Source organism: Lactuca virosa, chromosome 3 (genome assembly GCF_052849685.1).
Source record: "Lactuca virosa cultivar CGN04683 chromosome 3, Lactuca_virosa_CGN04683_v6, whole genome shotgun sequence".
Lineage (NCBI taxonomy): Eukaryota > Viridiplantae > Streptophyta > Magnoliopsida > Asterales > Asteraceae > Lactuca > Lactuca virosa.
This window is the reverse complement of record NC_136428.1, coordinates 282,678,478-282,695,160: the sequence shown is the minus strand read 5'-3', so window position 1 is coordinate 282,695,160 and position 16,683 is coordinate 282,678,478. Positions and strand designations below refer to the sequence as shown.

The window sequence follows — 16,683 nt, the reverse complement described above, 5'->3', positions numbered from 1 at the left end:
TCTGGTGCCGATAGCGGTGGGTGATTTATGTGTCATAGTAGGCATGGATTGGTTGAGCCGGTTTGCATCCGTGATTGACTGTGAGCCTCATATAGTGACCATACGAGACCCTAGTGGGGGAGTACTTACTTTTTATGGTGAAGGAACTAGATCGGGATCAGCTTTCTGCTCTGCCGCCAGGGCAAGGCAGAGTCTATAGCAGGGATGCGTGGGATTTTTAGCGTATGTGATGGATACGCGGGTTGCCACTGAGAGGCCAATTTCTATTTCCGATGTTCCAGTAGTATGTGAGTTCTTGGATGTTTTCCCCGATGAATTGTCGGTTGTGCCTCCTGAGAGACAGGTGGAGTTCCGGATCGATCTGATTCCGAGGGCGAAGCCTATTGCTAAGGCACCTTATGGCCTTTCGCCGCCCGAGATGCAGGAGTTATCCTCGCAGCTCCAGGAGCTGCTGGGGAAGGGTTTCATTAGACCGAGTAGCTCACCGTGGGGAGCGCCGATCCTTTTTGTCAAGAAAAAGGATGGTTCACACCGGATGTGCATCAACTACCGGCTATAACTGAATTTGCATCACTTCCAATGAGGAATCTCCAAAGGCTGCAACTTTCCATGAGGGCGCTATTGCTATGCCTTGACCTTACGGCAGGTCAAACACCTCTCGACTATCCATGCCACGTCTCTCTTCATACAGGGCCACCAGTATTCGCATTTCAAATCCAAGTACATCTTAGTGGCCCCAGGGTGAATGGAAATCCTCGACTTATGGGCCTCCTCCATCAAAGTCTGTCGATCCCCACCCGTGTATGGCACCGATATCCTCCCATGGTAGGTCATAAGCCAACGTCCATCCGTCTCAAATTCAGAAATCTTCCCAATCACCCGTTCCCTATTGCGTTTCTCCGGTCTCATGACCACCGCTTGGACCTCTCGTGTGGTCATGAGACCGGAGAACCGCAATAGGGAATGGGTGATTGGGAAGATTTCTGAATTTGAGACGGATGGACGTTGGCTTATGACCTACCATGGGAGGATATCGGTGCCATACACGGGTGGGGATCGACAGACTTTGATGGAGGAGGCCCATAAGTCGAGGATTTCCATTCACCCTGGGGCCACTAAGATGTACTTGGATTTGAAATGCGAATACTGGTGGCCCTGTATGAAGAGAGACGTGGCATGGATAGTCGAGAGGTGTTTGACCTGCCGTAAGGTCAAGGCATAGCAACAGCGCCCTCATGGAAAGTTGCAGCCTTTGGAGATTCCTCATTGGAAGTGGGAGCAGATATCCATGGATTTTATCACCAAATTACCGAGGACTGCAAGGGGTGTCGATGCGATCTGGGTGATTGTAGATTGGTTGATGAAGAGTGCTCACTTCCTGGCTATAACTGAGAGCTCTTCAGCGGAGAAGTTGGTCGAGGTCTATGTTCGAGAGGTAGTGGCACGACATGGGGTGCCAACATCGATAGTGTCAGATCGTGATGTGTGTTTTACTGCCAGGTTCTGGAAGAAATTTCATGAGGAGTTGGGTACCCAGCTACATTTCAGCACCGCATACCACCTCCAGACAGACGGGCAGAGCGAGCGGATGATTCATACACTCGAGGACATGCTGCGCGCATGTGTTACGGACTTTGTTGGGAGTTGGGACTCCTACCTGCCCTTGGCTGAGTTTTCATATAACAACAACCATCACTCCAGTATTGGGATGCCTCTCTTTGAGCTTTTTTATGGGAGGAGGTGTTGGACTCCCATCTGTTGGGGGGAGGTCGGGCAGAGAGTGATGGGGAGCACTGAGATAGTGCTCAAGAAGACAGAGCAGATCCAACAGGTTAGACAGAGGTTGCTGACGGCCCAGAGTCATCAGAAGAGTTACGCGGATCGGAGATGTTCCGAGCTAGAGTTCCAGGTCGGCGATTTTGTCCTCCTGAAGGTATCCCAATGGAAAGGGGTGATATGATTTAGGAAGCGGGGCAAGCTGGGCCCTAGATACATTGGTCCCTTTAGAGTGATAACTCGAGTAGGTAAGGTAGCTTATCGGTTAGAGCTGCCTACAGAGTTGAGCCAGATTCATGACACCTTCCATGTGTCCCAGCTGAGGAAGTGTGTAGCTGACGAGACGGCAGTGGTCCCTTTGGAGGACATTCAGGTTGATGAACGCCTGAATTACATTGAGAAGCCGGTGGAGATTTTGGATAAGAAGATGAAGACCTTGATAAATAAATAGGTGCCCTTGGTTAAGGTTCAGTGGAAGCATCGAAGGAGATCCGAGTGGACTTGGGAGCCGAAGTATGAGATGTGTGAGCAGTACCCAAAGTTGTTCCCAGAGAATGACTTCGAGGGCGAAGTCTGATTATAGTGGGGGAGAATTGTAACATCCTGACTCCCAGGTATAAATTTAAATGTTTATTTTATGCATATTGTCAGGGAAACTCGACGAGTTGGACGCCCCAACTCGTCGAGTAGAGACTAAGATTGGCCGCGTGGTGTAAGAGCCAACTCGACGAGTTGGTGGACCGAACTCGACGAGTTGGATCTGAGTGAGCAAACCCTAATTTTTAGGGTTTGCACCCTATTTAAAGGACCTTAAGTCCTCTACCCCGCCTCCCTCGTCACCTTATCACCCTGAGAAAAACCCTAATCGAGCTATCTTGCACTGTGAGAGAGGGTGAGGCTAAGAGTGTGTGTTTTGGTGCATTCTTTGAAGGAACTTGAGGAGTAAAAGGCTTGGAACAAGAACGAGTCTTTGGATTCGGCATCCATTCAGTGTTTACGACCATTTGGAGGTAAAAATCCATTATCTTGATCACTTGTTTGTTACATCTCTCCATTAGATAAATTATAGCCATTTTTAGCATTTTCTTGAGTCATTGGTGGTTTTGAGATTACCTTGAAGCTAAGACTTCATATCTGGACATTATTAGGCCCTTTAGGCCTAAAGGCTCAAGCTTTATCAAACTTTGGCCAACTTCCATGCCTTAAACCCTTTGTTGAAGCTTTGTTTTGGCAAACTTAGCCCTATATGCCATGCATGGACGTAAAGCTTGCATCTTTACGTGGTATTTCATCCTTAGAAGGCTAGATCTAGAGTTTGGGGATTTAATCTCGCTTAATAATGTCGGAATGAGAGAGAAGGCTGAAGGAACTCGACGAGTTGGTTAGGGTTTTCCCCATTATCTTGGATGTTGTGCAAACTCGACGAGTTGGTGAGACAACTCGGCGATTTGAGTTGGACTTTCCCGGTTTTTCTGAGAACAGGAGGAACTCGACGAGTTGGGTCAACATGGACTGTTGACTTAAGCGTTGACTTTCATTGACTTTTAGGGTTTGGTCAATTTATGGACTTTGGAGACCATGGAGGGGTAAATTTGTCTTTTACCCTTTCCGAGAATTAGTAAAGGGGGTTAGATTAACATCTTTAGAGTTGTTATTATAAAGTGTTAATTAGAGATGATTATGATATATGTAGGCGGAGTCTAGACCGACCTTTGAGTACGTGACATACTTGCTTTACCACGAGGTGAGTCTTCTCACTATACTTACCTGATTGGTAATACTGTGTGACCGTTCCTCTGCACAAGAACACTTTTCTCAAAGCTATCGGTATTCCAGAAAACCCCAAGGGTTTTCGTGTTCAAGAACCCACTACTGAAGAGTTTCAGACGTTTCTCGATGAAATTGGGTACAATGGTGAATTCAAGGCTAAAGAGTTCAAGAAGTCTGATGTTCCTGGACTTTGGACTGTTCTGATACACCTAATCCTTCGAGTATTATCTGTCAAGCATGGTGGTACTGACACCATGAGCAAAGACTGGGTGTACATCGTGTACAGCATCTATTCTGGAAGAAGCAACGCAGTTGATTTGACTGGGGTATTATGGCACGACTTTCGGAAGTTTGCCATCAAAAGGAAGTCGAATGAGATCCCGAGTCTGAGATTTTGGGCTTGGAAGCTTCAACAGTTGTATGATGAAAGATTAGAAGCCATTCCTCTCAATTCCGATCTCAAAGAGGTATATTGTTCTTTTAAGGCTATTAAAACTTATAAATTATCGAACCAAACTTCTTTCGGACCTGTTCGTCGCTTGACACAACATATGTTGGCATCAGTTCCATCCGACTTAATTTATCTCAAACACCATCTTGAGACTTCGGTTGTGTATGACCCTACACGATCTACCCCTAGTCTCGGATGAGCAGCCTTCGGATGTGAACAAACCAGTTTCTACTGGTGGCCGAAAGAATAAAATAGCCAAACGAAAGGCTTCACCCTCAAAAGCTATAGCCAAAAAGAGAACCAAAGATAGTGGATCCTCTCAACAGGAAACACATATTGACATTCAATCTGAATTTGGATCACAGCCTACCCCTCCCGTCCACTCTTCTGAAGTACCCTTCGGAGTTTCAATATCACACGCACACACTCACGGGGAGTCAGCACATAATTTACCCCCATATTCCCAAAAAGATGGTGATGGTATTGAACAGAGTCCCTTGAAGCCCCCTGGGACACACCCACAAGTCATTTTGGAAATCCCTCTTTGTTCTACACATGTACAATCAGGAGCCCTTGCCTCTGATTCTAAGCTTTCCAAAGTTGGAGCTATCATTCCTACTTCGAAAGCCCCAACTGGTCTGATACCTAGTTCTGGTAAAGGATGACCATGTACTTTTGATTAAGATTGGTCTGATTTTGTAGACACGACTCATTCTCTTCATCTGGAGCTTACTAGAGCTCAAGTGGATTATACGCTTATTTCGATGCGTTATAGAGTTATTCAAAGCAATCTTCCTTTCACTTTTCCAACTGATGAAGAAACTGATCAAGAGTTCCACTCTTCCGAAGAAGCTCAGCAAACCGCTATAGGAGATGTTCCTGATCCCACAAATGTTTCGAATGATCCTCCTCTGATGTTCACGAGTGAAGAAACTCCCAAGCCTCCCTCCGACGAAGAACATTCAGATAACATAATGTTAGATGATGAGATCACATATGTTAGTGCTCTGTCGATCCTCACATCTTTCTAGTCATTACAAAAGTCGTCATCCTCCAAACCAGTATATGATTTTGTCATTTTCTCCTCCTCCTCGGAAGAAGAAGAAGAAGAAGTAAATGTTGATGCCAACACTCAAGGAAATCAAGGCGATGAAACCGAAACCAATCCAACTGATAATCTCAAGCCTTTCGAACCACAAGATGATAATAATGGTGATGACGATGATAAAAAGTCTAAGAGTTCTACCTCGGACACAGGATCATCGGATGAAAACATCTCAGATCCTTTTGCATTGTTAGAACTCCAAGACAACATTGTTGCTGCTGTTTCCAAGGTTGACTCACTCGATAAGATTGTTGCTCAACTTGACTCCAAGATCAATCAGAAGGTTACCATCCTTGACTCTAAGCTGGAACTCATTCTAAAATCTCTCTCCGAGATCAAAGATGTTGGCCCCTCCGAACTCGATCGACCAAATCAACTCGACCAGCTCATTTCCCTCTGATTCAAGCACACTCTGGAAGAAGTTGAACAGAAATACGATAGCCTCGATCATCATATCTCCACCACCACCATTATGCTCAAGATTCATGAAGACATGATCAGTGCTACTAACGAACTGGTCAAACAAACTCATGTTCTTCATGAAAAGAAAATCCAAAGGCTGGAGAATGAGATTCGAAAAAATGACGAGATGAACTTGATTATGCAACAGGCCTTCATCAAGCTAATCCGAGCATGTTGGAATATTGTTGATGTTCCAAACAACAAGTTTGATGAAATGCTCATGATTTTGGGTTCGTTGTTTCACCATCTTAAGAGTCAAGCACCCACGGCTGAGGCATATGATGCTCTTACCAAACAACTCAACACCAGCTTCCAAAAAGTCTTTGAACGATTGGAGGATATTAGATCAGATCAAGTACTTGCATTGGATGTTAGGCCTTCCAATTCAATAGGGAGAGAAGGAGCTAGTCAGAGAGAAAGAAGGATTCAATGGAAGCCTGTCTCGGAATTTACACTCCGAGATGAGTCATCCGAAGAAGATATAATCGAAGTTGAAAATATATTGAACCTCTTGATTTTGGTAATGAAGAAGAAGAAGATCTTATTGAAAATGGTGTTTTGGGACTTCAAGCTATCATGGGAAACCCTGTGAAGGTCTTTTCGGATGTAGAAAAGCTCGAATAGTCCTCGGTTACCTGGCCATCATCGTTAGCCGAAACGTTCAGAAGAAGTCGAGACATGGCTAAAATCAAAACAAAGCTAACCATCGACGCATTTCAAGCTACACAATCCATGCTTCCACCAATGTTTGCTCTGAGGATCGTTCAGATCGATGAAGGCTCACCAACCCTAAAACCTAATGATCTCCCTAAAGAGCCCTTGGTTCCTCCTCCACCAGAATTCTCCATCTCTGAAACCGTTCAACAAATCATCCCTGACCTAAACGAGCCTCCACAAGACAAAGGAAATAAGATTTATACTAAACAAAACAGCCCAGTGAAGACGTTCAAAAAGTCTGAGGGCTGGTCTCAAGAACAAATAGATCAAGCTTTGGAAGAAAGTATCAGGATTCAAGCACTGAAAGACAAATTGAACATGATGTTGGGCATATCTCCTCTTTTCCGCGAAGAAGTTATTCACGATATTCATTTTGTGCCCTTCATGTACTATGATCTTCCAACTCAGGATGCTGACCAACTTGATCTTCTAATCTTTCCTCACGGTAAATTCTACATCAAGTATGCTCATTCATCCGAATGATGATCCTCAAACAATCATCAGTACAGAACGTGAGAAATTGAGAACCTTCTATTCCGTTAACGCACGTCCTCAAAAAGAAGTGTGGTCTCGGAAGTGGATTACCAATATCGTTGGATTCGGTAACAAGGTTCAGAGCAAGTTCGATCTAAAATGTATACTATACAGATACTATGTCTCTCGGAATAAAGAAGCAACCATCACTCTCATGGATGTTGATTTTCTCTCAATCAACCCCAATGACATTCTCACCATTGTTGCTCATATTCGAGAACGCCAAAATAATCACTCAAGCATCGGAGCTTACAGTGTTGCAATCAATTTCTTGAAGGACTACGTTGCGGAATTCTATAGGTCCGACATTGAATTTGCTCACTTGTTCAGAACTGAGAATATTTTGGCGAAAATCACTTACGAACTGTCTGAAGCTCAGATTTTGGTTACGTTGCGGAATTTTATAGGTCCGACATTGAATTTGCTCACTTGTTCAGAACTGGGAATATTTTGGCGAAAATCACTTACGAACTGTCTGAAGCTCAAATTTTGGCAGAAGTACCCATTGAAGAACCGGAACTCGGATACGTCTATCTCAAAAAGAATACCAACCAAAAAGAATTATTCAGAGTTCTATACAAACATCTAGTTCCAAAGATCCTTTAGAAGTTCATCTCCAAAGCTGCAAAAAGTGATGCTCCTGAGCATGTGAAGAAGAAGTTCATCGAACACCTGAAATGGTACTTGGAAGTCCGAATTTGGCTATAAAGTACCTATCTCTTTGTTTCTGATGAAGCCCATTGAGTTGATTCATTGCTAAGTTCATTTAGGGGGAGATTGTTAATGCATAAAAGTGAACCTCTAGCAATCCGAGCCAAACCAGATCCGAAGTCAATGCAATCCGAGATGTGAAGAATATAGAAGTTAGTCTTCTTCCGAGATGAATACATTTACAAAACATTCCGAAGTTAGTCTTTTGATGTGATAGAGTTTGTACAAGCATTAAATGCTCCTTGTCGTTTTTATTGAGTGAACAGTTCATAGGACAAAATCAAGTAAATCTTGTGTGTCCGATTTGGTTAGTTCGCTGTTTTATCTAGTCCATAGAATGTTTACGGTTTGTACTATGTATCTCCTTTACTATTTAAGGAGATGATGTTTCATGAATCGTAAGCAAGAAGTAGCATTTTTTCTTCACATCAATTACAAATTCTCTTGCAAGTCAAATCTCTTTCACCATCATTCTTCTTGTTCTTAAGTTGCTTAACTTTGCTCATACTCATTTTACTCTACTTAAATATTTTGTTGAACACTTTGTTGATCTTCTTACTTCAAGACAAGATTGGTTTATCAGACGTGACTGGACTAATATATTAGCAGCAGACATTTAATCTTAAGTTAATTCAAGGTTTGAGTTTTCAAACCTTGTCAGCACGCTGAATTTTGCACTTTCAGTCACCGAAAGGAGAATCGAGTTTTAAGCTTTAATGATATGTTATAATTCTAATGGTATGAATGAATGTTGTTAATTGTAATGGTATGAATGCATGTTTTGCCAATTACCAAAAAAAATACCACAATTTCATTAACTTGCAAACTGATGATATCCAATACAACCTAAAGCCAACATATAGATACTAACATGCTAAACATATTCGATAACTTAACCTACACTTTGGTACATAAGAAATGACACAAACAAAAACCAACTAATAGCTAAATATAACTACAATTTCAGATTTTGTTGTTCAAGCTTCATACTAATCTTTATACAAACACACTTCTGTTCATCCACCACTCAACCAATGAACTTGCAATCACGACCATGTAAAGTTCAAAATTGTAAATATTTAACCATGTTAATAACTAGATAAAGTTGGAGATTCGGTTAGATTTAAAAAGAAATCGAAATTAACCAGGTTAGAACAAGCGTAGTAAAGTTTTTCAGGGTTGTTCTTGCTCCACGAAGTACGAATCATAGCTTCGGCTCCATAATTGCATCTAATGGCCATTTTGATTTCTGGGTTGAGAAAGATAAACAAAGAAAGGGAAGAAGAATATTGGGGGAGGTAGAGTTGTAAACGAACTAAACGTTTGATGAACTGTTCGTGAACCGTTCGGCGTGAAGTTCGTTTATTTAATAAATGAACGAACATGAACACAAGTTTTCGTTCAGTTATGTTCATGAACGTTCGTTTATGTTGTTCGTTTATGTTCGTTCATTTAAGTTCCTTTTATGTTCATATATGTTTAATTGTGTTTGATTACATTACTATATTATATGTTCGTTTATGTTCATATATGTTCAGTTATGTTTATTTATCAAAGTTTGTTTATGTTCATTTATTTATGTTCGTTTAACATGCTCACGAACATGAACAATGTAATTTTTTAAACGAACGAACATGAACAGGAAAATTCGTTCATTTATTTGTTCGTGTTCGTTCACTTGTTCGGCTAACTTAAACGAACGAACATGAACAAGCCCTTTTCCGTATTCATTTGGTTCGTTTACAACCCTAAGGGGAGGGGAGCGAAAGAAAGGGAGGGACAACGGCTATAATAGGGCAACACTTGAAATGACTGAAATACCCATGCGTGTTAGGCATGTAGGTCACCCAAATGGAGAAAACAAACGGATAACGTCAAAAAGGACTAGGCGGGCGGGAATTAAACGTATGAGGGACCATCTAGGTTAATTTTTTTAAAATAGAGACTGAAAGTGTAAATTGAAACTTGCACCAGGGACGATTCGTGTAATATACTCAAAAATGAAACATAAACAAAATTACATAAAGGGTTCATATGGTTTAGCCTCACACTAACGGACGAAAAATAACGGTGTGAGCAAAAATGACCATTCATATTTCATACTAGTTTTGGAAACCATAGAGACCATGTTCGTCAAAAATATTAACAAGAATTGAGTTTGTGACCTTTGGTAAACCACAAGAACCATTTATGTAACTTTGTCCTAAATTTATAAGGGTTAGTTGGTATGTTTTAAATTTTTGGACGTGTATTGAATTCTTGTTACAAAAAGATCGATTGAAAAACAAGAAGGTAACTGGGATCAAAGGGAAAAGAAGATAAAAGGTAGACAATTAGATTAGTTGTGAATCAAGGGAAAAAAGAAGAGAAAATGAAGACAATTAAATTAGGACAAATTAAATGAAAATCTATGTTTTGATATTTTTATGGTCTAGCTATTATAGGGTATGTTTGGGATTTTTTTTTAACTTAAAAGTCTTTTTATAAAAAGTATTTTTTTATAAAATAACTTTTTCTAAAATGATGTATTTAAAATGTGTTTAGTTTGGATTTTAAGACTTTTAAGAGTTAAAAACCAAAAACTCACAAAAAGATGAGATTTTATAACTTTTAAAAAAGTTTATTTTTGTTCATTACAAAAAGTTGATTGAAAAGAACTTTCTTATTTTGCTAAATATCTTTTGGATTTTTTTTTACTTTTTGGAAAAAATTAAAAATCCAAAAGTTTGCCAAATATCTTTTGGATTTTTTTTTACTTTTTGGAAAAAATTAAAAATCCAAAAGTTGTTTTAAAAGGAATGCCAAACACCCCTTGTATTTTGGTTTCCTCAATTAAAACCAATGAGGATGGTTAAAGGGCTGATAATATAAAATTTTATCAAAGTTAATGCTTTTAGAGAAAATTGACTAAACTTTGATAGTAAATATACCACTACGCCACTAGATTCTAACAAAATTTTTAATCATGAAAACACTTTAACATGCTCTGTTATAACAAATCACATTGGTCAACATTAAAAAAAATATGCCAAATTTGAGTGCCTTTCATTGACAGAACTAAAACAAAGAGATTAAACCAAAATATAGTGGCTTTTATGCAATTTGTCCAATAAATTAACATAAAAATGATGATGCTTCAAATCCTAGAATAAAAATGGTGATACATAATATTTGAACACTGACTTAACCAAATAAACCACAAAATCAACAAATAAAACCCCTTTACACTCCATTTTCAACAATCTCATTCATTTCATCCACAGAAAACACAAATGCTTCATTTTCAAACTCTTCTTTCTCCATTTTTTGCCTCAACTGAAAAAACAAATAACACAAATCGCACATTTAACATCACAAAAATAGAATCCAAAAATTAAAGCAGAAAACAAATAAAACCTTCTCTAAGATAGCAGACTGATGATCCACACCATAGTTACGCATGTGTTTCAACATCTCCAATTGCTACAACATATTTATTTACACATACCCATTTTAAATTTTCAAAAAATAAAAAATAAAATAAAATAAAATCTTGTTGGATCTTACATGTGAATGTAACGTTTGTTGCATTTGCAATCTTTCAGAATATTCATCTGGTCCAAGCTCGGCTTCTTCACATGCCATTTCTTCCCTGTTATTGCCATCAAATCGGTTTACATCTCAATAAATCATAATATCACATGTGTTTCTTTTTTACTTAATGCAAAAAAAAAAATGATTTAATAAAAATGTCATAGAACGATAGAATTAAGACAAATCTTCAAATAGGGTCTTTGTGGTTTCCAAAAAAAATCAAGTTTGGTCCTTAACTTTTTTTGTCTCAAGGATGATCCCTATGGTTTCAATTTCTATCGTGTTTGGTCTCTCGCCCTCATAAAAAGACATTTATACCCTTTTTATGATTAATTTTAGCCCCCATCCTAGGCCCACATCTCTCTCTCTCTCTCTCTCTCTCTCTCTCTCTCTCTCTCTCTCTCTCACACACACACATAGACACGAGCCAAAAATATCATCACCCACCCATAAAAATATCTATGCCATAGAAAAAAAGGGGAGAGAGAGATGTGGGCCCAGGATGGGGTTTTTACTTTTTAGTTAAAATTAATTATAAAAAGAAATGAAAAGGGTATAAATGTCTTTTTATATAGGTGAGGGACCAAACACGATAGAAATTAAAACCAAAAGGATCATCCTTGAAGGAAAGAAAGTTAAGGACCAAACTTGATTTTTTTGGAAACCACAAGGACCAATTCTGAAGATTTGTTTAAAATTAACTTCAAACTATGTGTGTATAATGAATGGTATGAGAAATATAATGACAATGGAATGGAATTGACAAATGACATAGCAATGTAATAAACAACAAGGTAATGGAATGACTAATGAGTCATTACATTACATTCCATGATCATCTTTGGTTGGCATGTACAAATGAAATGAAGTTTTATATGAATATTTAATGTTGTAAAAAGAATGTATAGTTTAACTCTACATATACATTATTTAATAATAATTATGGTTAATCTCATAAAAGACCCTTTTATTTTGTGTTTTTTCCGGATTAAACCTCAACTTTTTTTTTTTTTGAAAAAGACCTTGCATGCATTTTTTCATTTTTTTTCGATCCGGCCCTTTAGTCGTTTTTTTCCAAGAAAACTTGTAAAATTTGAGGGTTTTTTCGGACAAACTAAAAAAGTTAAGGGTTTTTTCGGAAACAGTTAGAAGGTTGAGGGCTTTTTTCGGAAAAAAAAGATGTTGATGGTTTTTTCGAAAAATACAAGGTCTTTTGCAGGAAAAAAAAAATGAAGTTGAGGTTTAATCCGAAAAAAAAAAAACACAAAATATAAGGTTTTTTAATGAGATTAACCCTAATAATTATTGAATTTTTTTATTTACAAAATAATAATAGGGTTAATCTCAAAAAAGACCTTATATTTTTTTTTTCGGGATTAAACCTCAAATTTACTTTTTGGTTGAAAAAGACCTTGTACTTTTTCATTTTTTCCGAAAAAACCCTCAACTTTGTATTTTTTACGAAAAAAAACCCTCAACCTTCTAAATGCTTCCAAATAAACCCTCAGTTTTTTTAGTTTTTCTCAAAAACCCTCACATTTTACAAAAAAAATTTGGAAAAAATAACTAAAAGGGCCAGATCGGAAAAACTGAAAAAAAAATACAATGTCTTTTTCAGGCAAAAAATAAATTTGCGGTTCAATCCGGAAAAAACACAAAATATAAGGTCTTTTTTTAGATTAACCCATAATAATAATATCACATTAACACCCAAATAATATTATAATAAAAAAAGTATATTTTCCACTTTCCAGTCATTAAACCCAAATAAGTCTATAGTAAATAGTAGAAAAAAAAGAGAGAAAGATTACTTTGCTACAAATGCATAGAAGCGAACCATTAAATCCTGATCATTTTCATAGTCCATGTTTATTTTCCCCAAGCAAGCAAGCCCATAAGCTGGATCTGAAATAATACAATTTTTTTAAAAAAAAAGTCTATAAAAAATTATACAATTTATTTAAAAAAACCATGTATTTACCAACTCCCATTTCCTTTAGTATTTCCTCCTGTATAGCAGTGGTCACAGCTACAGCTTCCTGTATTTATTACCATCATGTGTTGTCTATTTCAAATTTCAATTATTCAAAAACCATTTATTTGACATTTATCAAATTCACAATTTTGCAGATAAATCCCTGGAAAATCGTTTTGCACGATTGAGTCCCTCAACTTACTAGAACATTCAAAAACCATGTTTTTTTTCAAAAAAATTTGACTTGTAATGGTGGTTGAGGTTATTTTACAAAAACTTGTCTGCAAAAAGTCTGCAATAAACAAATATACCTACTTTAAATATGGTTTTCTAGCAAAATTTTGTAACAAAATCAAACAAAGAATGGAGACTTGTCTATGAATAGAGTGAAATTATATAAGTGTAACTAGGAACCAATTACCTCTTGAAATGGCACAAGTTAAATGCTGATTTTTCATTTTTGCAACAACTTTACACTTTTTTTTATATCAATTTATGTAACGTTTGTTTCACCTTTTTAACAATTTATGCAACATTGTAACCAAAAACCATGTTTCAAACAACACTGGTTTCATGATTTCATCTTTGACTATTCCTCATTACAAGAGTTGTGGGTGGTTTTAACGCCATTACAGAGGTGATTGAAATTACTGAAGATTAATCACTTTACAAAGGGAACTACATCACACGCTTCTGTAAGAACTAAGAACTTAATCAACTACAATTAATCCACTAACAAAACCTTAAAAAGAATTCGAAAATCAAGAATAAACAAGAGAGATAGATAGATACCTGGTTATCGTTGACAGCATCTGCAATTCGTTTCTTAACATCTGAAATAATTCATTGAATCTCGAATTGGAATCGATTGATAGAACAATATACGCATAAAATAACGATAATACTGTGTGTGGATGTGTGTAAATAGAGATCGAAAGAGAGAAATTGATACCATTTTGAGATGTGAGAGTGGAGAATCGATCGAAGAGATGAAGCAACTGTTCTCTTGATAGCATTTCGAACTGTAGTGATTGTTTTCTAGCCCTAGTATGCCTATTAAATTTTGGGGACTGTATTACCCACACAAAACGACATCGTTTTTGAAAGGCTTGACAGGTCCACTAATGGTTCTTATTTCATCGTAAAAAGTTAAAAAAGAAAAAAAAATTACTTTGGGCGTGTTTGGCTAAGCTTATTTAGCTTATTTTCCTAGTATAAGTTTAACCAAACACTCCCTTTATAGTTTATATCACAGAACATAAAGATCATGTTTTTCGATCAATTTCCAAATACCCATTGAAAAACATATAGGAAATAAAAGATGTTAGATTTTCATTTTCTTACACTGTTTCTTGAACAAGAATCAAGAAACAGATTTAATAAACATAAACATAGAATCACAACACTTGAAGCTAACCCTAAATAAGCAATTTGAAGAACCCTAGAACTGAAAATTTAGAAATCTTCATTCATTTTGAAAACATGAGAGTCTCCATTTCCGTTCAAATTCGACATCACAGAAGCTTTCTGATACTCACCCACCCTTTTCTCGAAGAAATTGGTCTTCCCCTGTAACGAAATCAGTTCCATCCAATCAAACGGGTTCTGGGCATTGTACAATTTCCCATATCCCAATGCACCCAATAACCTATCAGCAACGAATTCGATGTATTCACTCATCAGATCCCCGTTCATCCCTACAAGAGCACAAGGTAAGGCGTCGCAGACGAACTCTCTTTCAATCTCCACCGCATCGGAGACGATTCCCTTGACTCGTTCCTCACTCAGCTTCGTCTTCAGTAACCCATATAGCAAACAAGCGAAATCACAGTGTAATCCCTCATCTCGCGAGATTAATTCGTTCGAGAAGGTTAATCCAGGCATCAACCCACGTTTCTTCAACCAAAAAATCGCGCAGAAGCTTCCGGAAAAGAAAATCCCTTCAACGCAAGCGAAAGCGATAATACGCTCTGCAAACGTCTCCGAGCCATCGATCCATTTGAGAGCCCAATTCGCTTTCTTCTCAACACACGGAATAGTCTCGATTGCTCGGAAGAGTCTGCTTTTCTCATTAGAGTCTTTTATGTAGGATTCCAGAAGCAAACTGTACATCTCGGAGTGGATATTCTCGATGGCAATCTGGAATCCGTAGAAAGCACGCGCCTCCGCAACTTGAACCTCTTTCATGAATCGTCCGGCCAGGTTTTCCAAAACGATGCCATCGGAGGCGGCGAAGAAGGCAAGAACATGGGTGATAAAGTGCCTCTCGCCGTCTGTTAACGAGTCCCAGTGACGTTGATCTTCAGACAAATCGACCTCTTCGGCTGTCCAAAAGGAAGCTTCGGCTTTCTTGTACATTTCCCAAATTTGAGGGTACTGAATTGGGAACATACAGAAGCGATCTGGGTTTGGAGCAAGAAGAGGCTCTTCAGGGATAGAAGGCATTCTGGTAGGTTTCGAAGAGATCTGATTGGCGAAAATGGAATGAAAGATTAGGCGTGGAAGATTAGGGATTGTTTGGGATGATGAAATTAAGGAGAGGAGTGACCATGTTTTTATAATGAGTTGTTGAATAGTGAGAGCGGGTGATTTGAATTTTGAGGGTAAAGCTTGCGGGAGAATCTTTACACTTTTTTTAATTTTTGGCACTTTCAAATTTCAATTTCAATTTCAATATATAAATAAAATGGTAATAAATCTATGGGTAACTCATACAACAAAATATATATTTGTATTTTTTTGGAGTAACCTAATCAAATTATTTTAAAACAACCCTCATTTTTTTATTTTCTTTTAAATGTTTGGAGATTTACCGATAATGTTATAACGGGGGACAAAAAAAAATTAGAAAAAAGAACTCATGTTTCTAACTTGTTTGTAAAACTTATAAGACTTGGAGGAATTGGTGCAGTTTCACCGCACATAAATTACGACAGCCAAAGGGAACATTTCCCCTTGACTGCACACGGTAGAGAACGACCGCACCTCTCTCATCCACTTTTCCTTTTCCCAAGCTTTGAATGATCAAAGCTTTTAAAATTTGAATTTTTTTTTTGTCTTTTTTTATTATGTACCCCATCTTTTAATTTTTTCTCTCATGTACCTTCCTTTTTTGTCAGCTAGTTGTTTTATTTTTTTGTTTTTTGTGCTTTTTTTAATCTTTTTTGATTTCTTGTATTTTTGTTTTTTTTTTATTTTTTTATATTTTTTGATTTTTTGTATTTAATAATTAAAAAAAATCATCATGAGTAATGCAAATATATAAATACAATTACACCTCAATAGCTTATTTATGACTTTAACGTACACACAAAATTGATTGTTATAGTTTTCTAATATTTAGAAAAAAAAAACTTGAAATGAAGACATCACTTATATATTTATTATTTATATTTATATTTATCTAAACTAACTAATTATAAATAATTAATACAGTACAAAACACTAAAAATTCATAGATTTTTTTTATAGAGATAGTCTTAATAAAAATAGTTAAAATAACATAGAGATAGTCTTAATAAAAAATAGTTAAAAAAAAAAGCAAAATAAAAATATGTATTTAAAAAAAAGAAAAAAAAATAAAAATATGTATTTATTATAAAAATAGTT

General features: G+C 37.3%; 2 protein-coding genes across 2 annotated transcripts; both read right to left on the bottom strand.

Moving 5' to 3' along the window:
- Positions 1-10,597: 10,597 nt before the first annotated feature.
- Positions 10,598-14,153, bottom strand: LOC145167241 (plant/protein). The gene is made up of 7 exons (XM_079086373.1): positions 14,027-14,153; positions 13,867-13,907; positions 13,081-13,138; positions 12,911-13,004; positions 11,073-11,157; positions 10,923-10,988; positions 10,598-10,841 (listed from the first exon to the last, which is right to left on the bottom strand). Exons 1-7 carry the CDS (start codon positions 14,088-14,090, stop codon positions 10,749-10,751), a joined length of 501 nt encoding a protein of 166 aa, XP_078942499.1. The 5' UTR covers positions 14,091-14,153; the 3' UTR covers positions 10,598-10,748.
- Positions 14,154-14,380: 227 nt separating this feature from the next.
- Positions 14,381-15,626, bottom strand: LOC145167240 (ribonucleoside-diphosphate reductase small chain). Its single transcript, XM_079086372.1, has one exon. It carries the CDS (start codon positions 15,517-15,519, stop codon positions 14,530-14,532), a length of 990 nt encoding a protein of 329 aa, XP_078942498.1. The 5' UTR covers positions 15,520-15,626; the 3' UTR covers positions 14,381-14,529.
- Between the last annotated feature and the right edge of the window lie 1,057 nt (positions 15,627-16,683).

Coding starts and splice junctions, on each gene's coding strand:
- LOC145167241 (XM_079086373.1), bottom strand. CDS start 14,090: ATGCTATCAAGAGAACAGTTGCTTCATCTCTTCGATCGATTCTCCACT. Junction 13,139..13,866: donor ATGCTGTCAACGATAACCAG/GTATCTATCTAT, acceptor TAATAAATACAG/GAAGCTGTAGCTGTGACCAC. Junction 11,158..12,910: donor TTCTATGCATTTGTAGCAAA/GTAATCTTTCTC, acceptor TGGCAATAACAG/GGAAGAAATGGCATGTGAAG.
- LOC145167240 (XM_079086372.1), bottom strand. CDS start 15,519: ATGCCTTCTATCCCTGAAGAGCCTCTTCTTGCTCCAAACCCAGATCGC.